Source organism: Gymnogyps californianus, chromosome 6 (assembly GCF_018139145.2).
Source record: "Gymnogyps californianus isolate 813 chromosome 6, ASM1813914v2, whole genome shotgun sequence".
In the NCBI taxonomy this organism is placed as follows: Eukaryota; Metazoa; Chordata; class Aves; order Accipitriformes; family Cathartidae; genus Gymnogyps; species Gymnogyps californianus.
Genome location: NC_059476.1, coordinates 21,066,210 through 21,091,764, shown reverse-complemented (window position 1 = coordinate 21,091,764; position 25,555 = coordinate 21,066,210). Strand labels below are relative to the sequence as shown.

At 41.5% G+C, this 25,555-nt stretch overlaps 1 protein-coding gene across 1 annotated transcript in view; it reads left to right on the top strand.

The window, feature by feature from the left end:
* Nucleotides 1–4,945: 4,945 nt before the first annotated feature.
* Nucleotides 4,946–25,555, top strand: part of WDFY4 (WDFY family member 4) — a 147,575-nt gene continuing 126,965 nt past the window's right edge. Inside the window, exons 1-9 of the mRNA XM_050898756.1 lie at nucleotides 4,946–4,983; nucleotides 10,334–10,607; nucleotides 16,996–17,110; nucleotides 17,706–17,809; nucleotides 19,260–19,406; nucleotides 19,804–19,993; nucleotides 21,147–21,336; nucleotides 23,441–23,601; nucleotides 23,935–24,387. Coding sequence (XP_050754713.1) covers nucleotides 10,347–10,607; nucleotides 16,996–17,110; nucleotides 17,706–17,809; nucleotides 19,260–19,406; nucleotides 19,804–19,993; nucleotides 21,147–21,336; nucleotides 23,441–23,601; nucleotides 23,935–24,387 — 1,621 coding nt within the window. The 5' untranslated portion in view covers nucleotides 4,946–4,983; nucleotides 10,334–10,346. The remainder of the gene's footprint in view (nucleotides 4,984–10,333; nucleotides 10,608–16,995; nucleotides 17,111–17,705; nucleotides 17,810–19,259; nucleotides 19,407–19,803; nucleotides 19,994–21,146; nucleotides 21,337–23,440; nucleotides 23,602–23,934; nucleotides 24,388–25,555) is intronic.

Sequence of the window (25,555 nt, the reverse complement as noted above, 5' to 3'; positions counted from 1 at the left end):
TGGAAAAATCCAATTTTGATTTACAGATTTTTGTTGGAGGGAATTTGTTCCGATTTCCAATGAAATGTTTTGAAATAGCAGAATTTCATGTGACAAATTTTCCTTATCACGTAACACTGCTACTACTGATCAAACCTTACCAGCGCCAAGGTGCAGGCCAGATGCCAGGAGGCCCAGAGGACAGGTTGCAGACCGCCTGGCCTTGCTCAGGCGGAAACGCCAGGGGAAGGAAATGGATCCCTTTCCTGAGACAAGTTAGGAGCTTGACTCCAGCACCAACACTACAAACTGCTCTGTCTCTTTACAGCCCATCAGTCATGGTGCCAGAGTAGTCAGTGGTGTAACTAGACCTCCGAATCCAGACTAAGAGTGCTAAGGTCCAAGGGGTGTTGGCAGGTAACAGGCAGAGTTGCCTCGCAGATACACTGTGTATCTTTATCAGCTACCAGTCTCATGGCTTCATCAGCATGAGCTCCATTTAATTTAAAGCTGAAGTTTATTTATCTGTGCAGGTGTACAAATATGCAAGTTACCTTACGATCTGTGTAGTGTGGCCATGCATCAGTACATGCCACCTTATTTTCCTCAGAGGTGGTGGTGCTGCCTGGGGGTGGCAAGCCTGGGCGGGAAGGCCGCCTCTCGAGGGCCCTGGCCCAGTTTGGGGCTGCCTGGCAGCACCGGCAGAAGCTGGCTTTTACTTCCCACCTCCCCAGGGTTCTGCCCTCCAGGGAAAACCTGGCCAAAGAGGTGAGGTGGCCTTCCCTGCTGCCCCAGGCCTCCCCTGTGTGTGTGTGTGTGTGTGCCAGAAGGAGAGGAGCTGACCTGCTCAAGCTCACAGGCCTGCTCAAGCTCACAGACCTGCAGCTTTTTGCTTTGTAGCCCGCTGCTTTCAGTTCTTTGGGAAGATTTGCTGAAGGAGCTGAATGCTTCCTTCATTGCAGATTTCAAGGTTTGCTGAGAAAAACGATGAGTGAAAATGATGGTTAAGCAGATGGTTTAAATTTTTGCGTTGCCTTTCTCTGCGGTCTGTCAGCTTCTGTTCTGCCATTGAAAGGCGGGGAGGAAAATGAAACACAGCCGCTTCCCTTTATGATGTTAAAGAAATGAAAAATGATTTGATGAACATTTTTTAATCAACATTCTTTTTATCAAGAAAAAAGAAAGAAGATAGCTGGATTCTAGCAGGAAAGGCGAAGAGTGGAAAAAAACCTGCAGCTAACTCAACTTCTGGACACTGCAATGTTGAAAGGGACGTGTGTTTCTGCTGCACATTCATAACTAGATTGAAGGTTATGAATGTGCAGCAGACAGATATATTGTCTCAGCAAAAGCAGCTGCATTTTATTTCTTATGTCTACAAGAAGAGAAACTTGCTGAAGGGAGAAATACAGGCTTTTCAGCAAAGCTCCATCGCGTTTGGGTTTGCAGTTGGGCTGAACTATCAGCCCCTCAGGCAATGGCAACTGCATAGCAATTGCCAGAAGACGTTTTCTCTTGGTGTAACCAGTCAGCCCATTTTGTGAATCTGATGCAACTGAAACGTAATGCAAGTTGGGTTTCTGGAGAAACCTGGAGTAGCTGACCCCCAGCCTCAAGATAGAGAAGTGCTGTGCTTCTAGCCGTTCTGGACCACTGAGATAACTGAGATACCTCAGTGTGGGTGGTAGTAATGTAAAGGCATGAAACAGGGTTTTTCCACTTGTGTGTGGAGGTTGGAGTGGCAAAGAAAAGAGAATTTTAATAAGAATCAACATAAGGGACATTATTTGATGCTGTGAGACAGGTGGACCTTGTAGTTATCTCCAGATCCTTGCCTCAGGAAGCCCACTGTATGTCTGGCTCAGGCAGGACATCTCACCTCCACTGGGCCGTGCATGATCTACTTAAGAGTGCTGCCCCTATCAGATGGCAGTTTCCAGTTGGTGTTGGTAGAGCTAGTTCCTGGGTCCGGGAGGTTATTAGTGCCCTTTCTAGAAACCTTAAACCAAGATGAGTGTTCCTTTGAACTAGGTGCCCTGCACATAGATACAAATGCAAGTACGTGGGAGACGTGCCTTTTTTTTCCTGTGAGATTGGGGGAAAAAGGATGAAGAAAGGAAGGATTTTTCTCTCCATTTTTGTAGGTGGAGGCACAGTGCAAGGGGTTGTTAATATAAACAGCCCAAACTGACAAAGGGTGTTGTGGCACTGTTTCCTTCTACATTAGCTATTAGCTTGTCTTCACCCCTTGAGTTATTTTTACTACAGATAATTTGGTTACAGCCGTTTTGCTCCAGTGAAGCAGAGATTAAGCGGGAGGGTGTGTTGAAACTCTGGACTTTCAGCCCCATCAGCAGTTAGTGCAGAATGGAAAAGAGAAATGGTGCTTCCTCTGCTGTGTGGATTAGAAATCTACTAATGACTGTGTGGCTGCTTGAGTCCTGACAGCATCTAGTGAGGGGGGCACCACTGGATAGGGAAGGCTCCTGGGAAATAAACCTCTCTAATGAAACAGCATGGAGGGGCTGCTGCAAATGATCTTCTGTTTTGTCGTTTTAAACTGACTCTAAAAGGGCAGAAATGGAGCACATTTAGGCTTGTTTCTGAGTTAGGAAAGGGAAAACAATGATGTTCTTTCTGGGTTGATATTAATATTCTCTTCTGTGTCTCTGTGCTTCTGCCATTCATCTCACCACTGTGGTTTTGGCTAGATTGCAACTGGGAAAGTATCGGCTAATACGTGAACGGCCTAAGGCAAAAAAGTAATGGATGTGTTGGCACAGCCTTTCACAGGCTGTGTGACCTTGCTTGGCCTGTGCTCAGGGCTGCCCAGAGGCCTCACAGCCATGTCAGTGCAGCACTGAGCTCAGCCAGACCTGTGCGTGTTGCCGTGGGGCTCACTCAAGTGGCCAAATGCGACATTCACTGGAGCTGCCCTGGGTGTGGGTAGCTCAGTGTGAACTTGCATCTGCTTGGAAAACACCCTGTAGATTATACTTAGTTAAGCTAATGCTTTCCAAAACGTGGCCAACTTAAGACTACTGTCTGTACAGACTGGAGTGGCGTATTTTCCTCGGGATCTAAGGTATATTTCTGTTTGCAGGAAAGCTACAGAGCTGCTTAATTCCTGGTATAATCTGTAAAGGGATGAACTAAACCCATGATTTTGCTGCTGCCTCTATTGTTGATCTTTCTTTCAATAAATACATTTCCACAGTAAGGGATGAGAACTATCCTCTGGGACTGTTCTATGCCAGAAACATCACTGCATCGAGAGAGGTCCCTGCAATGTGTAGGCAATCGCTGTCCTATGTTATTACTTAACCCTATCCAACAGTGTCGCAGAAACACTAGACAGATAGCAATATATTTCAAAAGTCAATTTTCTTTAATGATATCAGAATGTAATGGTCAAATTGAACAGGAATGTTATGTTGTGTTGAGACATAATAGCCAGATTAAACAGGAATATTAGGTTGTAAACACTGTGACACACACAACTTATTTACAGGTTCAGGATGTCAGCTGGGAACTATCACTACACGAACGACAACCAAATCTAAGCTTAGAATGATGACTCAAAATGCACAGTCACTCACCGATAAGGCGAGGCACTCAGCCTGCAGGAGTTACCATGGGTGGTGTCCCGACCCACGGGGAGAGTCCCCGACTGCAGACCCGCTGCTCTGAGGAGGACTGGCTCAATTTGCCATCTGGCGGGGCTCCATTTATACCCTAGGCTGGATCTGGGCTTGCAGTCATATGTGGTCAGCAGTCTGGAAACTTCTCTTAACTGAGGGGTTTCAACTGGTTGAGGTGGTTTTGGTGGGCTGAGGTGCATGACTTGGGGCACTCTGTATTTGTGATTCCAGTCACCGTGGGGCTGGCCGGCTCGACCCCCAAACTGTGGCTTCCAGTTTAACTCTTTCAGCAGTAGAGAAGTTTTGGCCTTTATCGGGGCGGGTGCACCTGCCACAAACAGTGACATCAGTCCCTTCAAGCCTTGCTGCTTCTACGTTTAGAAACATCAGGAGTTTCCAGTCTGGATACTGCCCTAGCTTAGCTGGAAGAGAAAGTTAGTTTTCCTCCTGAGTACTTTTTCAGGCATTTGAGTGAAGTAGATGTTAACAGAAAACAGACGGCTTTAACCACCTAGGGTAAAATCTCTCAGGTTTCAGTCATTGTAAGGCCATGATCCCACTGATTCTCGAGGTCACCATAAAATTCTCGGGGAGATGCAGTTTAGGAAACACTTGAATTTCCTGTGTAAAAATGTTTAAACTCCACCTCCCCTTAAAAACCAGTTATAAAGCCTTTCAGATGTGTTATTAGGGAGAACAAATAAGCAGCTAGACAACTGAGAAGCAGTCTTCCCCCAACCCCATAGCTAATCCAGGCTCCTTTATGTTGTCAGTGAGCTTATAGTGCTTGTTTGCCTCTTGATCTGAGTAGCTGCCTTGACCACTTTAGTAGAGAGGTCAAGGACTTAGCATTCACCTCAGTATTCAAATGTATTTATCTTAAGGGTACTGCATTTGAGAAAGGACTCCAAGTGTTGCCTATCCTTTGGGCACAGTTTGCATAGAGAGCATGAGCTTTGTGGTGCTGTATTCCTGTAGTAGTTTGGTAAACCTTAAATTTAAAAACAAAATGAAACAACACCTTCCCCCCTTCTTTGTGAATATGATATGGGGGAAAATACCTGGTTACTCCTGACCCAGGGAGAAGCATGCAATGCCTGCCAGGTTTGTGCATAAGCTGAATTGTTCTAAGTTGCTTTGGGAGCTTGGCGGGTCCTGAGCATGTGGTTCATTTGCTCTTCACTTCTGCTTTCCTCAGGAAATAAGTGCAGCAGCTAATCAGGTGATTCATAGTGGAAAGTTTAAAGAGCAGAGTGGGAGCTGCTGCATACAGCAAGATGCCTAGTAGGACAGAAGCAGTGACACTCATTTCTCTGGATGTGGTTATTGACTGCAACAGGAGCTGCCGAATCTAGGAGCCCAGGTATGTCAAGAGATCTGCTGTGGAACCAAAAGGAACAGACTGTTAGCTGTTGAAGGAAACTGCTGTATTATCTGCAACTGGTTTTTTGTGGTAGGATCATTTTCATACAGCAAAGGTTTCAGTCAAAGTTCACCCTAAACTGCAGTACAAGGAGGAAAAAGGATCAGTGGTTTGCTTGTATCCTTTAATCTAGGGTTGATAATAGGGTTGCAGATGTAAGGGGTGTATCTGCTGCTGCTGCTGCTAGTAGAGACTTATCAGATTTGGTTTAACTGCATGTCCTCATCTAATGAGCTGTTGTTTTGAGATGATCAGAATTGCCCTGGTCTTGTTCCTTTGAGTTTGTTACAACTATGTTGTCCGTGACTGACCAGAAGCATTCTGTTTGCTCTTGAGATGGGGGCATTACTTCACTTCTGGGAGGACCACATCTCAAAAGCAAGTATACCCAATATCTCTGCTTCTCTCTTGGCTGCAGTAGGGGTATATGCAAGTCAGAGAAGAAACTGTTCCCAATTAGATATTTAGAAGCTACTTTTTAAAACAGAAAAAATGAAGAGTGGGTATATGAGGGAGAGCCTAAGTCAGTTTTATAGCTACTTTTGGGTTGCATGGAGATGCTCTTCAAACAAAAATAAAGCGAAATGCAGTTAAGTGTTTGAAACTGAATTAATGATTGTGACATTGTACTGCAGAAATGCCTTGTCCAACTTAGATGTACTCAAAAAGTAAAAATATGCTTGGACAAATGAAGTCCTAGTGTAAATGAGTGCAACTCCTTTGGTAGTAATAGTGTCACACCTTCTTGAACAAAGCTGAAATGATATTTATGTTGCTGAAAAAGTAGGGGCTGTGTCCTACTGAAATGGGACTTGTTCTTTGAACAGTACTCAACCTTCTCTAAGCTGACAAGTGTTTTAAAACCGCTCTGTTATTTGTATTTCATCAGCTATTTGTATTTCAAGGCACCAGCCAGGTTAGGCTCCTATTGTATAAAGTGCTGTGCCAGAACTTAGGAAGAGAGAATAGCTTCCCCTTAGAATTTATAATTAAATGGACCTGGCAAGGAAGGGTAGGCTATTGAATTTTGCAACTTGTTTTAATTCATTGCAGCCCTCGTATTGGAGAAGGTAGAGTGACATCAAAGTGTAAATCTTCTTGGTGGTGTTTTAGGCTTGCCTCATGAAATATGTCAAGTATGATCACTAGACATAGAAATGATAGGTGTAGATCATTTAAGAAAGGCAGAGGGAGCTCAGGGAGGAAGAACCCAGGTGATTAGGAGGGACAGAGGTAAGCGAGTAGTAGATGGATGGCATCTGGCACGGTGTTTGTTCTGAGGTACTGTCATTTACTGTGAGCTCAGAGTGGTGTGAGCCACAAAAAGTGAGTTTGTGATTGAATTGGGAGAGAACTAGAATTTGTGAAATAAGATAAAAGAAACATGCGATGCCTTCTACTGCTTGCGTCTGTTATGGCATCAGACAGCTTTCCCGGGGAGGTAGTGGAATCCCTGTTTTTAGCATTTAAAGGGATTGACTGGCATGACTGTTTAATGAACAGATTTATCTTGGCTGCCAAGGAATGGAAGGGGATATGAAGAGGTATCACACAGTGGATTTTTGGGGGGCTGAGCGCCATGTGTTTCTGATAGTCACCAGAATCCTGGGTTTTAATAGTCCAGAAAAGGCTATTAGGAGAAGGAATATTTAAAACAGGTAGTCCTAGTACTAGGGGTCTGATATTTAGTCTAATATGCCTCTTGTTGTCTGGACAGTTGGAGTAAATAAGGAGGCAAATTGTAGTCCTCACTTTGCTTTCATATACTTTTGGAGATTAAAGATTTCCATGTACACTCAAATATCTGACATTTTTTGCAGATACTTACCATAAAAAGTGGATGAAACTCTGAAATTTGGTATGAGACTTGATTGTGTTTTTGTCAATCATCTTGCCGTGAGACCCTTCTCTGATAACAAATGATTTCAAATGTATAAGTAAACTTCTTGATCTTGGTGCAAATTGGGATTTTGTAGCTGTATGGTATCATTCTTTGGACTGCTGGGGGAGTTATCCCAGATAAATATAATTAAAATGTCATTTAAAAAATCATGCTTGTTCAGCCAGTAAGCTTTTAGTATCAGCATTCTGCCTGTCCTTCTGCCAGCTTTGGTCAGGCCTTTCTTCCCTTTTGTCTTACCAGTCTGAAAAGGCGTAGCCACACTGCAGTGTGGTTTCACACAAGCTTCATTTAGAACAAAAGGGAAAATACACAAAAAAGTTCCACTTCCTCTCTGTTACCTGACACTACTTTCTTAATGATAGCATCAGGTTTATTTGATATATTTTCACTTTCATGTCTTTTAAAATCTTTATTATTTAGACTTTACTTTTTGTATCCTTGTGATACTTATAACTTATCAAAACTGAAATAAGCCGTTAATTTACACTGAGGATCAGGACAAATGGTGGGATGTAGAAAAGAGCCAACATAAAAGACCTTTTCAAAATACCTAAGCTATCCTTAATACTAAAGATACTTGAATACTGGACCCGGTGATGTTGTGATTGGTCTAGAAGAATAATTATCCTACAAGAGGAACAGAAAACGCAAAGGATTTAGAAGTCCAAATGAAATTGTAGACACAAGAAAAGGCTATTAGGAGAAGGAATATTTAAAGCAGATAGTGCAAATGGAGACAACAGACTAATACTAGAGGACTGATATTTAGTCTAATATACCTCTTGTAGTCTAGACAGTTGGAGTAAATAAGGAGGCAAATAGTAATCCTCATGTACTTCTGCAGATAAAGATTTCCGTGTACACTTGAATGTCTTATATAGCCTGTTACAATTAGGTCTTCATTAGTGAAGTTGTGTGTGCATATCTGGTTTTAATAGTTTCTGTGGAGAGGGGAAGAATTCTTTCATTATGTAGATTCATAAAGTGAGAATTTTTTGAGGGACCAGCCCTGCTTGCCTTAGCTGTGCTACCAGCAAGAAAGGTCTGCTAAGTAAATTATGAATAGAAAGGGAGAAAATTGGTAAACATATTTGCAGTGCCATTCAGTGCAGTGCAGTTCAAGCAGTGCGGTTGATTGGTCAGTCACTGACCTTCTGAGGCCAGCAGAAGCACTTCATTTCACCTCTCCATGCCTCAGTTTCACCATGCCTCTGTAAAGGATTTTTGGGCTTTGCCATACAAATGACCAAGGTGAATGTAGGCACTGGGAGTGAATTACTTGTTGCTTAGCAGAGTAGCTTCTAAGGTGAGAGACTTCCCTTAGGAAGAGAATGGTGCCACTTGGGATGCGAGAGCAGCCTCATTGAAAAAGTAACTCTGAACTATACTCACTGAAGCCCCTAGAACAGTACCCAGGCTTTCTCAACACACTGTACAGCTTCACAATGACTCAAGTGGGCTGAAATCCCATACCAGGGTTAAGTATAACATATGACAAATGTAACTCCCACGCAGTCATGAGGAACAGAGTCTTCCTGTTTACTCTGTGCAGACAGTGATCACACTTCTTCTGCTCACAGGGCTGTGTTGTCTTAACACAGATAATTAAGGAAAACAACAGCAGCAAAACACAAAATGTTGTTGACGTAGGAAGTTCCAGACTGACATTCTTGGAGACTGATCAAAATTTTGTAGCCCTCCGTCGCCTAACGAAGGACAGAGTATGGGCTGTGGTAGAGTAAGTTACCCACTGCTGTAGTGTGAAGGATCAGCATTTACATCCAAGCACAGGTGTCTGCTGGGACCATCAGCTTGCTGCAGGTGGTGTGGTGCACGGTGACAAGATAATGTCATCCTCTTCATCTCTGCAGTATGGAGCTACTGCATGAGCGTGGAAGTGAAACTGGTTCATCTGGCTTGGAGTAGGTAGGATGCAAGCAGTAAGCAAGCTGCGTAACTGATGGATGGCGAAGGAAGAGAATCCCAAATATAGTATTAGTGTTGGCTCATAATTTCTAAACCAGGCTCATAATAGTCTTTTTTAAAATTTATTTTAAGGGCTGTATGTATTGGTAGTGCAGATCTGACTCAGTTTTTTAGTTATATTTGCTTTTTGGCATTTTTATTGACAAGCTAGGATGGCAATCAAAGAGACACTGTGGAGAAGGAACCTGTTTCCTAGAAATGGAGGTACATCGGTGTTTTTCTTTAAGGGTATGTAATGATGCGTTAAAGATTCTTCTAGGCTCTTAAAAGACAATATATTTGGTAAGTAAAGTGATGAGCTATGTTCATCTTGGTGACAACTCCCCAGCTGCCTGCCCACACTATGATAATTTATGTGTGTCATATTTTGAGTAGTCAAACAATGTCCTAGACACCAATAAGCATATGGCTGATTTTGATGGAAACTGGAGAAGCCTGATTTCCATTGGTGTAAGCGTTGTCATTATGTAGGCTCTGGGTAGCAGGGTGAGCTCACAGAAAGCTATGGCAAAGGAGTAGGGTTGCTGTAAATTCAAGGCTGTATCAGTGACCTCCCAGAAGACTATGGATGAAAACAGGGCTGTAAAGTAGATGAGAGGACTTGGGGTTGAGATGAGGGTACCAGAAGGATTCCTCTACCTATAGTGTAAGATGGACCCATTGTAAGTTCAAATTGATGGAAATGAGGCTGCTCTAGAAGCACCTTCCTCCTTCATTGAGGCATATCCATTTCAGTTTACAGGATCAGCAAAACAGGTAATGTAGTGAAAATACCTACCTCTTGTACAGAGCTGTACATCTGCAGTATAGAAGAGCTGAATGTTGCTGCCTGTTTGGGCCAGCACACCCATGTCGGGAATCCTTGGCTTTTCCACACAGCTCCTATTCCAGCCAGTGCTTCAACCCCACTCTAGGTGGGGAATGCATCAGAGATGTGCAGCTTAGTTTAGCATCCATACTCGATGAAATGTGTAACCTGGCTCTTGGGTAGTGCTCTTCTGTTGCAGATCTGATGATGGTAATAGTTATGACTTGTTTTACAATTGGGGTGACTGAAGTATTGGGAGAGGATCTGGCTCAGTGGCAGAGCTGAGGCTGGAATCTGGATTTCCTGCATGGTTTACCAGTTTGTCCTGCCAAAGCCCAGATGAGTTGTGTAGCACATGCACACATGTATCATGGGAGAGAGCTTGTTCATGTGATTGCAAGGTGCTAATGCTCTTCTCCAGGAGCAAAGTGCTTTGCCATCAGAATTGGAAAAAGAGTCAGTGGCGGCCAGCGTTTCCATACTTCTAAAATCCCCAACTCCAATGGTTAAAACTGTCAGTGTCTAGTTTCATGGGACAGTTGACTGGTAAGAGATGATGCTAACTGTAAATAACACAGTATCTTTAACTTCAGGTCTCATTTCAGCATGGACAAAGCAGCTGAACTCACGTGGCAGGTGGAGGATTCACCTGGCAAAGCGGGACAGCAAGAGCAAAGCCCTGATGATGGAGACAAAGTAGAAGTGCCAGGACAGCCTGCACACGGCAAGGACAAGCCACCCCAGAGCCATACCCTCCAGTGGGAGACTCTAGGCAGACAGTTTGTAGAGTATGAGCAGGTGGCTCCATTTCTCATCCCAGAGGAGCAACAGAGAAGGCTGCTGGACTTTCTTCCTGTCTTCTTAAAGGTTTGTTCTTGTTGGCTTTGGTGCAGATGCCAAGGATGTAAATTTGAGTTTCTGTTGCTCTATCCATTCTGTGGTCACCCTAACTGCCAGTGGAGTTAATTGGAGCATGATCCCTTTGTCTAGGTGATAATTACTGTTGTTCCATTGGGAGCCTGGGGAAACAGTTTCTTGTCCTACTTTCATCTAACTAACCTGCTATGTTAGCATGAGAAAAGTATATGAGGGAGCACTGCTTTACTCTCATGAATGGCTAAATTTTATTCTTGGAGTCAAGGGATATGTTGATGAGACAAGCATGTTTCAAAGTGAGTAGCCTGTGAAGAGGTCACTTCATGTCTGCCTCATCTATTTTGTTACTTAGTGGGGGGCTGAGCATAGTTTCAGTCCGGGAAAATGTGGTTGTGGCATGCAGCCAGCTAGGGGAAATGCAGGGGTACAGTCTTATGATGGAATTTTTGGGTTAATGACAGTGCTGATGTCTAATTTTAGTGCTTGAGAGAGGAGTTATGTTAGATGGGGAAACTGTGGCATGAGGAGAGGAAGGTTGTACTCTGGGTGAGGGACACAGCTGAGAATGAGAACATTTTAGTTAGCAGACTGCCCTACCCCATGCCCTAGAGCTTCCATCAGCCAACAATTTCTGAGATGGCCATATTGAAAGGTGCAACTGGAAGAGCTCTGTGATGAATGGGAGCCTTATGGGTTGGTTTTGTTTGCTAGAGTCTGTGAAATGTACAGGGAACTGTTTCAGTGGATCATACAGTGACAGAATGGCAGAGCTTATACTGAGAGGAGCAGAAAACCTGGCCTATCTTTAAATATACTGTGGCCATGTTGTAATACAGAAGAATTGTTTTTCTCTTGGGTATTTATGTGGGTACTGAATCTGTGTTTTTACACTCTTTCACTATGTAAGTCTTTCAGAAAGAAAATAAAAGCTTCTTTTTGGTGAAACCATGTTTTAATGATGGCATATTTCCTCCATCTGTACTTGTGAGTTTTCAGTGTTCTTGAGTGACTAAACTCGGATCCATCTGTTCCCTACCTAGCTGAGTTGGATTTTAAAAAATCAGTGGGTAGGTGAGGAAAAAAAAATGTTAATGACATGGTCACTCTGTTTATATGAAAGCATTGTGAGACATTAAAAATGATACTCTGTAGTGAGGGACATTTTGAACTGCGTGTGCAGGGAAATCACTGTGCTCAGCGCTATGAAATCTTTGGTGCCTATGACAGTAAAGCAGGAGTAACTTCCAGATAGTCATAAACATTTCACTCAGCTGGATGGAGCGTGAACCTGTGAAGCTTATAAGTCCTGGTGCAGAGCAGAACTTTGAAATAGCTGTAAGATGCTGGTGTCAGTTAACAGCACTGAAACAGGTCACTCATTGGTGTCAGTGTGATGCAAACAATTGAGTTGCGGGTAGGATCTGGTGATGCCTATGGTGAAGAGTTTGCTGTGTTTGAGTACAAGCTTCCCCTGGTCCAAGGCAGTGCAGACAAAATGAATGGAAGGGTCTGAAAAGGCAGTGAGTGTATAGCCTGGAGTCTCAGAAGCAGCCTTCTCATTTAATCTAAATGGCTCTACAGATATTTTATGATTACTGAACAAAGCTTTCACTTCTCACCACTTCTTCTCAACTTCTGGATTTGTTTGCATAGAAGAGTATCCCTCCTGAACCAAAGGCTACATTTGAGCAGAAGAGCTGTTGCTCTGCGTACGTGCCTGTCACTGGAAACAAATCTCTCTCTGCATATGGCACTACATGTGCTGGACAGGCTTGCCTCTCTTGGGAGCTCACCACCACTTCATCAGTTCACAAGAACTCTGGCTTTGCAAAGGGGCAGCATTCCTTCCTCAGCCTTCAAAGAATGTTCTTCAAAGTCAGATCAGGGCTGATAATCTGACAGTTTTCTGTAGAGGAGCACCTTCTTATTCCATGGATCTGCTTTTTAAATGGCATGCTGAAAATTGCACTGTTCTTTTTCTGAGACAGCACAGCAACAAGATACAACCTTTTTGCTTGGAGCAAGAGACATCTATTCTGCTTTTCCTAGAGGTGTTTTCAGACCTTCTGTCTTCCTTCCTCTTGAAGCTCCATGGAAAACATACATCCTTAATGCTTTGAGGGTATAAATTCATCCCAACAAAGATAGGCTTTGCTGTGGAAGATAGTCTCTCCAAACTGCTCCTTCCCCCTCTTGTAAGCAATGTATTGCAGGCTTTTTGTGAAATTCTTCTGCTCAGGCTTTCCTGCCTCAAATTTACAATGAAATTGAAATTCCCAGATCTCAAGGTTTCTGAGTTCTGTTGCAGCTTAGTTTTTGAATACCGTATAATGAACATGAAGTAAGCAAGTTTTGGTGAGATGAGATTATATAGAACAACTTTAGATTTGCTGATCATTAACTAAGTATGAATAGCAAGAATGCCTTCCATGCGAAGGTTGTTTTTTGGAGTGAAACTTTCAAAGGACTGAGGAAGTTGTTGTTACTGAACAAAGGTGATGAAAGCTATAAAATCTAGAAGTCTTAGGAATTAAAAATTGGACAGCAAAGCAGGAAATTGCTTATTTATCATGACACATGAGAAATAAACTTTAGTACCAGTCAAAGGACAGCTGTTCCCCAGGAGGCAAGCTGAGTATTGCTAAGGGACTGGCAATGTTGTGCATATGCATACCCATCATGTGTTTCCCTTCTGTAGGGCTGAACTTCACATGCTTTAGGGTTGTAGAAAGTGATTTCCTGAATTGCAGTAATGCTCGCAAAGAGGGGATTTTAAATTCCTAAAGGATATTTTGGCTCCAGAACATATTTAGAATGGAGATGTGCATTTCTCATTAGCTTAACACTTGATTTTGTGCCCTAAGAGAGAGATTCTTCCCCTTCACTTTTAGATGTATCAGTGGAGCTTTACAATGCTTTGTAGGCATTTAGGTTCAGATGTGCGGCTAGAGCATTTTGGCCTTGCATCACTGATTTAGGAGTACATTGTGGAGGATCTGGCCCTTTAGCTTTGAGTCATCATGTCCTTCCCCATATGACTTTTACTCCCTTCATGTACTAGCCTTCTGCTTTGTGCTAAGCCCCTGGGCTGGCTTGGGGAAACAGATTTCAGTGAGTTGTACATGTTATGAAGTTCTTACAGAAACTACCTCGCTTCCTCCTCTTTAACAGGGAACTCTGCATAAGTCAGCTCCCTCCGTGGAGAATTTTCATCTCTTGCTTTTCCTTTCCTTGTTTCATTATGCAGATGCCAGTGCATCTCTGTCTTTTTGTCTTAGAGTGCTTTAGCTCTTACTCAGTTGGCTGGAGAGAGAGGGCACTAACCAGGAGCCACCTGGGGTGTGGGGACTCATTACTTGCTGATACTCCTTGATGTAGAAGGAAAAGATGTCAGTGGAAAATGTTAGCCATCTGCTTGTGATTCAGGCCTAGGCTGGGAGTCATTTTAATGTGCCGTCTGTATCTTCCCTCTTGGTGCCTCAGAAAGTATCAGAATGTTCTATTACATGGCTCACTTTTGAGCTAATATCTCTCCATGAAGCATGGAATAGGAAGGACAGATGGCAACAGCAGACACAGGGAACTTGTGGCAGAATCTTAAACATGTAGAAACAGGCTTAAGAGGAATAAAGAAAATCAGATTACGTTGATACCATATTATTTGAGTTTCCCCTGAAGGCAGACATCCTGGAATGGAGTCAGGCTGATATTCTTCCAGATATAGATCTTTTATGGGCTCAAAGATGAATGTGGAACTGATTAGGTCTGTTCTTAAAGGAGAGCTTATTCTAGAGGGTGGTGTCTGACCCACAGGAAGATCACCTATAAAATCAAATCAGAACATTAGTGGCCTGGTCTGTAGTGAGATGGACTAGCTAAATATTTGCACAATGGTAGCATTGCTATGAACCTTTGATTACTGCTCTCTGCTGCCTATGGTCTGAACTTCTAAAATTTATCCTGCTCTTTCTGTTAGCAGAAGAGTGAGTATAGCAAGTCCTTTCTGAAGTGTTCAGAGGGTGTTCCTCTTTGAGGCAGAGGGGCAGGAATCTATCACTGCTTTCTTCTGGAAAAGGGTATAGCTTAATGACAAACATTGTATATTATTAAGTGGCTGTGGGTTTCTTGTCATTGTGTTTGCCCAGCTTGCTTCTGTTCTTTACAGATCTTCCCTCACTTCTGTATCAGAAGTGGAGGAATTGGTGGATCTTGCTCCTGCAACTGAGGGTCTCTGAAAATCATTTATGGTCAAAATCTGAAAAAAACTAGCTTGGTTTTTTAATATTGTTGATTGATTGAAAATTAATTGATAGGCACACTGTGTGATTGCATTTCACACTTTTGTAGCCCAGAAAAAAGAGTTGGGTGCAGTTCCAGAGGTCAATGCAGTAAAATGAATTAAAAAGTAGGCGCTTGCCTGCTTGCCGACAGACAACTGGCACTTCGTGGGGAAAGAACTAGCTTGTCCACAAGCTGCCATCAGCAAAGAAAGAACAAGTAATTGAAAACAATGGTAGGGAAGGAAATAATATTTGTAGAGGATCTTCTTTCACAAAGAGTTGCACTGATTTCTTGGCAGACAGTATTACGGGGTGTCTGCTCCAAATTATTTTAGGAGAACAGATGTCTTATTATTTTTATTACCTTCCTTTCATCATCTGGCTTTACAGCTTGATTTTTTTCTGAGCTTTTAGAAGGAGTAGACTTTTGTAAAGAAAATTTTCAAGGTTACGGGGGACAGAGGTGTCTCAGTGCAGCATTCACCTCTAAATACCAGGCTATTGCTAATACATTGATGTGTGTAGCATCAGATGTTCTATATAAAAGTAATGGTACCTGATTCTCGGAGGCCAGTTGGGTGCGATAGTATTAGTCTACTGGAATATATTTTTTAATTGCTTTTGATTTCCACCCCCGCCCCGCCCCGTCAAGGCTAAGAAACATTTGAGAGGCGATCTGTCAGACTCAGAGCAGGGAAACATCAAGTCTTGCTGTTGTTCCTCTTGTCAGTTTTGCATTGAATTGCTTTTCTATTCTTGAACAAGTAATTTATAAACTGATTTATAAATTGTTTATAAACTTGTCTATAAATTTGTTTTCCTTGGCTAGCTATGCATTTAGGACTATGCCTTCCTATTTAGATGTGCTTATTATAGCATCATATATAGGGAATGTTTAGAAATCCTGATCTGGTAAAAATTTGCTGTCATCATCTCAGCATTTTAGAAGTGCATCTTTTCCTATATTAGCACTGATCTGTGCTCATGATGTAAGCTGGCTTGTAATGTTGTAAATTCCTAGCCAGGCAGGGTTGTCACTCAAGGCCTGGCAGCCTACATCTTAACCTCATAGGCAGGTGCGTTAGGCAACTTATATTGCTGCAAAATCACATCCAGTGCCTCTTGGGCTAGAATATTGCTGGTTTTTCAGCTCCTTTCCTCATGTTTTCTTTTATTTCCTTAGTTTGCAACAAAGATTATTTCTGTCTGGCAAGAAATGATGATTTTATGAGCCTTACTTTGCTCCTGAAACAGAGTAGAATTGAAAGGCAGAAACTTTATGAATGTACTGAAAAAAACAACAACAAAAAATCCCCACAACCCCAAACAAACAAACAAAAAACCAACGCCCCCAAAGGATTTTTCTTGTTTGTTCATTCTGTGATTTTTATAAATTTATTGACTTGAAGTAAATAGTTCAGTTTCAGGTGAATCTTGTCCAGTATACTGCTACCTGGGAGCAGTAGTCCTGTATTACCGTGGTTTCTTTTTGACAGATCTGTTGTAAATACTCCATGAGAGCAGCAGTTCCAATCCAATTTCAGTCTCTAAGTAGCTGAGACTGTGCAATGACTTGCTGAACAGAGAAAATATGATTTTTATTTTTAATTTTTATTCAATTGAAAACTCAGGTTTTGTTTATGACTAACTTCAGTTTTGCAGAGACTAGTTTTTGGAGAAGGATATACTTTTACTGAAAAATTCTTCGACAACTGTAGCTGTAACCTCTTCAGGATACAGGATGTTTATGTTGTATTTTGAAAGGGACTAGCATGCTTTTTGATACAAATAATTAGTGACACAGGGGTTATGACAATCATTTACATTGTTTTGATTGTATTCAATGGAGAAAATAATGTAAATGCCTCTCTAGTAGGTGCATTATGTGATTCAAAAGGTAGTTCCAGGTTGACTTCTGTATCTGTAGTGTCAGGCTCCTGCTGTCTGGCAAATACTGCTTAATGGACTACACTGACTGGGGAGGGAATTTTGCAGGGGAATGTTAGCTTTATGTTTGTTTATTTATATTTATTAGTACTTCTCAATCTACCAAAGACATGCTGTATCAGAAAGACTTAACAGTTATACTTGGATTTCAGGCCTGGGAACAGTCTGCTGGAGTAATCGTATTCCCCAACATTCAGCTGTTAGCCAGTGAGGTTTCCAAGCTTCTGACAAAAGAAATCAAGAGGAACCTCAATGGCAAACCTGCAGGTAATGATCCCATACCATATCCACTGGATCCACTTATTCTGGGAATGTGCTGTCATTCAGCTGTCCTCTGTGCTTACCATGAGGGAAATAAAGGAGGAACAGGAAAATGCTAAGTGTAGGAAGCCAGATCTTTTAGTTGGTGTGAGCTAGCACCAGTTTTGGATGATTGCGCTGAAGATCTGACCTTGTATGCCATGCTGACCTTGGTTTTGGAACTTTTGTAGCTGGAAATGTATAATACTGCAGCTACGCAACACAAGAGTAGGCTACACGCTATTCTGAGGAGCTTTCTTTAATGAGAAAAATACTGCTAGCTACACATGGCTTTCCTGGTGGCTGTTCTACATTCTTAGCACTGGTCAGCTGGCAGACTTTATGAACTGAGCTGGCATTCCCAGTGAAGCTTGTCAATTTGAAACATGTAGTTTACATGAACTGACCCGAGCCTGGTGCTGTATCAAAATCCTTTATGTCCTTCTGTTCACTTCAGTGGACTCCTGCTACTGTAATTTTGTTAAATTCTGTTAAGAAAGGATCAATGCAGCATTTTCATCTTTCATTAAGGAATTAAAGTTTAATGTTTTTGTGATAACAGAGGAAGCTCGTCTGGCTTTGGAGCAATTGCTACAACAGAAAGGGGAAGCAGAAGATGGCCGTTTGCTCCTGAAATCGGTGTATCTGCTCTCACAGACTGACTTGGTAAGAGAAATGACTACAAAGGGGTTTTTTTGTTTTGTCTTATTTTGGTTTTTTCCTTTTTATTTCAGAAAAGCTGGGTAGCCACCCCAACAGTGGAACACCAAAGTCTCATAATGTTTGCATTATCCCCAATGCTTTGTGCTTCAGCATGCCCAGGGTATACAGTCAGAGGACACACCACCAGGTTTATAGTCCAGGCTTTTCTAAAAGAGGGAAGTAAGCGCTCTGTGCTTTCAGATACCCTTTTTGTTTTGATCATCAGGCAGCTGTTTTTTCTAGTGTTCCTCTAACTTATCTTTTTTTGTTTCCATTGTGTGTATCACTGCTCTTCAACTTTTCTTTGTCACTCCAGCTTACATATCAAAAAGATCACTAGTAAGGATCTGTCTGGTAATGCAGTGGTTGGATTTTCCATCCTGATAGCCTCTCACTTCGAAGCATTTCAAAGTATTTCACAAACTCTACTTATACAGCCATCCTGAATACAGACTGGCATCAGCAGTACAGCCTGCTGATGGCCATCAGGGATGTGTTTATCCCTGATGTTGAGCCGAGCAGTTTGCCTCATCCTTATTCAGGTACATGAAAATAAAATCTTTCTGTCAGCTTCTAATGGACATGTTCTGTGTCATAAGGAGCTCTATAAAATTATGTATAGTTAGTCACAGCATGAAGTTCCCGATGAGGTTTGTGTTTTTCACAGATTTAAGACATTGCTATTTTTTGTAGCACACACACACTCACAAAACTTCCTATCACAAACCTTACTCTTCTGTTAATTTGCTGCTGATTTGTTTTGATTATTTTGTGCCAAGCAGGCACGCTGGGACCTCTCTGTAAGTTGTACACAGCCGTAGTGAAGATGGGAAGAAACTAAGTGTTGAGAAACGTTGTGGAGAAACAGTGTCTCTTGCATTTACAAAAGCTATAATTAGAAGTGTGTGTGCAGTTATTCAATATGTTACAAAAGCAAAGGCATTATAGCTAAATTGCTGCTATGCTGGGTCAAGGAGGGAATGGAGAATTCATGCTTTTGACATACCAGGCCTCTATAGCTGCAGGGTGTCCTGTGAACTAAAGATAAAGGGGGCACTGTCTGCGCCTGGACTTACTGCTATTTTAGCTGCTAGTTAGTTTGCAGGTTGGGTGCTTTATCGACTGTGGGTCTCGTTATGCAGGACATAGTAAGTATCTCTGTCAAAGCTGTAGCTCAGCTGGAGTGGGAAGTCCTGGGAACAGCTATGGCAACACACGCTCAGTGTGTTTACTTCTGCCAAGTGGATTTGTATAGCCATGCTATATGATTGCCACGCTTGTGTGCCCTAGAGCACTTGTAAGGATAAAATGCTCAAGTAGCTCTTTCATCTGCCATGACTACGCTCAGTGTGTAGAAACACAAGGAAACTGTGGTCAGTTTCTGGAGGGGCTGATTTTTATTTTCCTTACTTAGAGAACTATCTGGAACATCATTGGATCTGGCCTTCCAGCTGCTCTGATGCAGTGCCTGTACCTTTTCTTTACTTTTCCTCTGAAGAAAACCAGTGATGATGGAGAGACAAGTGAGGATGACACCCAAACTCAGGAAATGCTTGTTGAGGTGAGATGCGCCTCGGAGTTCATTTGCCCTGAGTACTCAGATGTTCACTTAGGCTTTTAGCTGGTGATTGATTCAAACTGCCAAAAAAAGGAGTAAATTTGGACTGAAAACCATTGAACAAGCATCAGGAGCAGTATAAAACAATCTGAGATGATGCCACTATATCTCTTTTTTTTTTTTTTTTTTTTTTTTTTTTTTTGTTAAACAAAACAACATGACTTTAAGTGGGAAAAAATCCATTGAGAATATCCTAGTCGTGGCTTTACTTGTTCATTTCACTGCATCCTTTCTCCTGGCATTAGTATCAAACTATAATCCCACCCACAAGTGGATTTTTCTTCATCTTCCAGATAGTTGTAGAGGTGTTTATTGTAGCTGATGTTTGTTTCCTTTTCAGATAATGCTTAACATGTACAGAGAGGAACAAGGTGTGGAGGAACTTCTGGCAGCTGATAAGCTTCAGTCGTTAATTATAGCAACTGCTTCCCTCTGGGACCAGTGTAACCATTCATGGAAAGTACCTACAGGCCGTGTGCTGAGAACAATTTCAAAGGCTCAGACCAAAAACAGCATTGTGTACCTACAAGGTTTGGTTTAGTAATTTGGCTTCTCCTTTCCTCGTAGCTCCGCTGAGAATGAATTTTCAAGAAGAGTCTCCCTGGGATAGATTTTTATCTCTACATCATCTGGTAGTCAGTCAGCTGCAAAGCATGGGCTCTTGGCTTTCTAGACAGAAGCTTTACTTAGTACTGATAGCCATCTGGAAACTGAAGTTTTTTCTACACAAAAAATAAAATTACAGGCAAGAGCCAATCCCACCTGATCACACTAACATAGGCAAGGACAAGATGTATTATGTTTTTTTTAAGCTGTGTGACTCAATGCGTGAGCCTAAGGCTTATGCACACTCTGAATACAAGGTTGAGGGCACTGTCAGAGGACTGGTATCTTTTGGGACAACATCATGATTGGTTGAGTTACATCCTCATTTCTTCCCAGGCTTTATTAGAGTAAGCAATTTTTTTGTTATTAAGAAGTGCAAAGGCCATGAGCCTCAATTTCTTAGAAGGAAAAAAAAAAAATAGTTTTATAATCCACACTTTACTGTCAGTATTCCTTGTCATGGAGTAACTGCCTATAGGTATTTTTATTTTTTAAAATAAAAATTTGGCTTCCTGGGTGAGGTTGAAAGACTGAGGAATAATAGTTCTGAGAGTACTGAACTGTTTAGACATTTTGAGGCTGTCCTGGAAGGACTGGCTATCAGATTAGACAAGAAAACTAGGCTTTATTGCTCAGAGCGAGATATGTATACCCCATTACATATGCCTTATTGATCAAAGAATTAATCTGTGAACTCTGCACAGAATGTGTGATTGACTTAGTACAAGACAATTAAATATGTCAGCCTCCCCTTACCTTGTACTCAGCTGGATTCACTGTATATGAATTTTGGTGAGTGGGTGGGTTGGAAGTTTATATTCCTGAGACTGAATCAGCTTCTGGGGGTTAAGCAAAGAAATTCGTGCATACTTTAAAACCAGAATGTTCTTCATGTAGTCTGAGATGAGTGTGATGTTCATATATCCTCTTGTCTTTTCTTTCTAGAAAAAGAGTTAACTGGCTCCTATTTTACTGGGAAATAACTTTTCAAACTTGTTGTTCCGTTTTTGTTAGTAACTTTGAACTTGTTTGACTGTCAGTTCTTAAATACCTGCTATATTGGGTTTTTTCCCACAGCTGTGGACTGCATTAAAATAGCTATACAGAATCTCTTTAAACTGGCTGATACCCTACCTGCTTGTGATGTGTGTGAAGCTGCTAGTATTGTCTTGTGCTTTGTGAAAGATTCCTATCCCATATCATCAGCTTTATTAACAGAGTTTGAAAATAATGATGGCTACCAACTCCTGCTAAAAATTTTACTCAGGTAAGTAGAGAGGTTTTTAGTGGGCTTCTAGAGGATGGTAAAACTTCATTTTCAGAACGCATGGTGGTCTGTTTTAAAATATGAATCATGTAGGTAACCCTGTGTGGATGCAAAGCCAGTAATAAAGACCCCAATATTGGGTCTTTCATTTCTGTTTTAGGAAGGGAAGCAGTACATAACTTCTACTGAAACCATAACGGAAATTAATGGTAGGAGAAGTTAGTCTACAGGTGGGACAGGGACTTACTGAACACAAGACAAAGGTTCTTCATCAATTAGTATTAGAGGGGGTGTAGGTCAAGAAACATTTTTCTCAGTTAAGGTGAACTCTTGATCCAGGAATGCAGTCAGCTAGGGAGGGAAACCTGATCTTCTTGCTGTGCAGAAAACAAACAAAAAGACCCACCCAAACTTATATCTGAAATGGTTACATTCTTCAGAACTGAGATGAATATGAATACATCAGGACAAATCCCCACTAGTTATCCTAATCAAAAGTACAAAGTAGAATCTTTTACTCTCCTTGTCTCCTTGCATTGTCTAACCAGGCTCTGAGTTTGCTATGTCAAAACAGTACATTATACCACTTCCCCAGAAGCACTTAGGAGCTTTGTTCTGGTTTTCTTTAATATTGTATGAAGAGAGCATTTCCAGATCTTCTCAATCTATTGTTGTTTCCATTCTGGCTTTGCCTTTTCTTGTACTTCTGCAACACTTGCAAGAACTTTGGTCCCTGACCAGTACGTTATACTGGGGGGCGGAGCGGTATTTTGTAATTTGGATCTAGAGGATTGTAATTTGAATCATTAATCCAAAGGTATCCGTAGGTGAGTATGATTTGTGATCATTTTTGGATGGCACAAAATTATTAACCTACAATTGAAAAAAGTTTTGTCTTTTTCTGGCAGTGTTTTCTTTAGTTATCATAGATTGTCTAGCTTTCCCTTATAAATAAGCTGTGTTGAGATGTATATTTCTGATTAAATTCTATCCATATAAGGGCAGAAACACCTGATCATTATCAGTAAGGGCTATGACTGCCCCTATCCTTTTTAACTGATGTAACTAGGCTGGAGAGACAGAAATGCATACAGGTGCTCAGGGCTTCAGATTAGTCTCCCTTCCCAGCATATACTGGCAGAAAGGGATAGACAGAGAGCTTCTTTCCTGAACCTTTTGTATGGCCAGGTTTCCTCTTCTCTGTTGTTTGGAAATTCTTTTTCAGGTAAAAAAGAATCTTGCTGATTGCATTCTTTCCCACCAAAACGGATACTAGCATTTGCCCTGGCCCTTTTTTTTTTCTCCTTGTTTAGATTAAAACAGAACATATTTGTTTTGTTTTCTTCTGAGATTTTCCTAACTTCCAGTATCAGTCTATTGCTCTGCAGCATCTGGGCATGGGTTAGCAGCAGTTTTCCTTAAGAACTGACCCCTCTAAGCAGCACATAATAGGATGACATGATAAGCAGCTCTCTGCCCTTTGACAGACTCTCACTTCAGTCTAAACTATGACAAATCCGGGCTTACAGTTCAAACTATTTTGTTAGGTAGGAGAGACATGCCATCTTCATGTCTGATTCACAAAGCTCAGGCAATATAATATTTTTTTCCCTTCCTAAGGGCTGAGATTTTTCTGTTATTTATTTCAGTTAGCTAGTCCCTTACCTTGCCAACAATATGTCTACCTTTAAACGTGAAGTCTCTGTTTTAATTTTTGATGTCTCACAAAATTTAAATTTTTACTCCCCAAAACAGGCATTCTTTTGGAGTGAAACACTTTTTTTTTTTTTTAAAGTACACATAACAGGACTAAATTCCAACATTTATCTTCCTTTTCTTCAGAAGACTCTTACAGTGTCGCTTCAGTTTTCTTCTTCAGTTTGTAAGTTTTGTTGTGATTCAGAATGTGCCACCATGGTGTAGAGTTACTGTTTGTAAGATGGTTAAATAAGTCACAGAAATAAGACAAAAAGACAGCAAAATAGACTGGGGAGGAGTGGGGAGTAAAATGTGTAGCTCCTGTGTGCTCAGTACCTGGCGATACATCCAAAATGTTTGTGTTACTAAGGCATGAACATATGACTCTCTCAAGTTTTGTTCCTAGATGTGAGAGGTTGCAGCAAAATGAAGGAGACCCCTATCTGGATGAGATCTTGGACATGCTGACTTGCCTTACAACCTGTGGAAAAACTGAACTGAAAGTTTCTGGCAATATTGTACACCCGCAATTACCACACTTTGATTTTGAACGGACACGGTCTTCTGGTACAGTATATATATATGTGGCTATGTAGGCAGGTCATAGAAAAATGAAGCTCTATTCATTACGTGTCTTAAGATAGAGGAAGGAGTACGAGATGGCATCTTCCGATCTATCTGCTTAACACTGCAGGAGCCTGAATGCTACCTACATCAAACTGAACTGATGGTGTCAGCTGTAGAGTCTGATCCAAGGTTGAGAACATGCTGTCCAATCACATCCCTCATGTCTGTGACTCCTATTTCCACTCTCAGACATGATTTAACATTATAGTTATGGTGCTTGCAGTCTTAAATAGCATTGTTGTAGAAATGATCTCACCTGGTTTTACCCCACAGGAATGACAGTGAAAAACCTCCAGGCTTTTCAGGTGTTGCAGTCCGTTTTCCAGAAAAGTAATGATCAGCACCTGTGCGGAAGAATCTTGGCAGCAATTGGTACCATTTGGGCCTGGGACACAGTGAACTTCTTTCTTCTGGAATGGACACTACAACCTATCAACCAGTTTACTGACATAATCCATTTCAAACCACACTCAGTCCAAGTCCAGTTCTTCAGACTGGTGGAGTCCATAGTGCTAGACCTGTCGTATGTCCCCCATGAAATTTTGAAGAAGATTCAGTATTTGATAAAGGAAAACATAGTGCCATTCTGCACCTTAACAGCTCTCCGGTGCCTTCTCAGCATGACCAAGAAGGACCTGTTATTCAGCGACATATTCCGTGACTCTGGGCTCTTAGGCCTACTGCTGGCACTTTTGAGGAAGCAAGCCAAGATCCTGAGGAAATCAGGTACAACTTAATGTCATTCACAATGACTGTTGAAGTAGGCAGATCAATATGAATGAATGAACCTCTTTCTACAGTCAATTTATAAATTTTATATACTGAGTAGCTAGATTTTGTCTGCAAGCCAACTGGCCTAAGTTTGACACACGAAACTGGGTCCTCTCTGAAATCTTAGCTGTTTATTGTTCTATTCACTAGCCTAAACAGTTCTGGGCTATTCTTCACCAGTGTACGATGAATTATTCTGGAGGGTACCATTCAGCCCACACTTTTAAACAGGCCTCAATTTGGAGTTCTCTAGCATGCCAGCTTGAGAGTAGAGGAAGAAAGTTTTCCACAGTGCTTAGTTCCTCTGAAAATAATACTTAATCTTGAGGACTGATGATGGAAAGCAGTTTCTTGAATTTTGGCCATATATTGCCCACAATTACTACCACCCATTGTCATCTCATATAGTTATCTCCTATTATGAAAACAGGAAGGTAATAGTCCTGGTGTGGTAACTGTGGGGTACAGCTGACTTAGGGGACAGACTCACATATTTAAAAGTTTATAACTGCTATTTTAAAGAAAGAAAAATGCATAATAACATTTTCTGTGCTGTATGAATTGGGAAATGCCTTTGAATTTCAGTACAGTAGTTGTTTAGCAAAGGAGGAGGGACCCAAAGTACTAGGTATAACTTCTGGTGCAGCAAGCACAATTGAATTATTTATACACATTTATTCCAAGCAACAGAAGGAGTATGAATTGCAACAGAAGTTCTGGAGTGCAGACATCCATTACCTGCAAGGACACTTAGATTTGCATTCTTGATATCAGAGAACTAGAGTTTTGTACAAGAGTACTTAGATAAGGATTGTCAAGATAAATACCAAGGTTCTTGAAAACTTACCTTCTGGTTATGAGCTCATGCAAAAGGGCTTTCTTCTGCCTTAGCATTAATTTCACTGCTTTAGATCACTTGGTGATCTAAGTTTTATAGAATAAGTGATTGTATGGCTACGTAATTTGTAAATTTAGACACACAGATAAAGAGGGACAGGTGGGAAGACACTGTGTGAAGTGATCACTACTTCCCTCTTTTTGTTTCCAGAAATTTAGCCTGCAAACTTCAAGACTTTTAGATCTAAGAATAACCTACCTTACACTCTCTCATCCTGGAACTGTT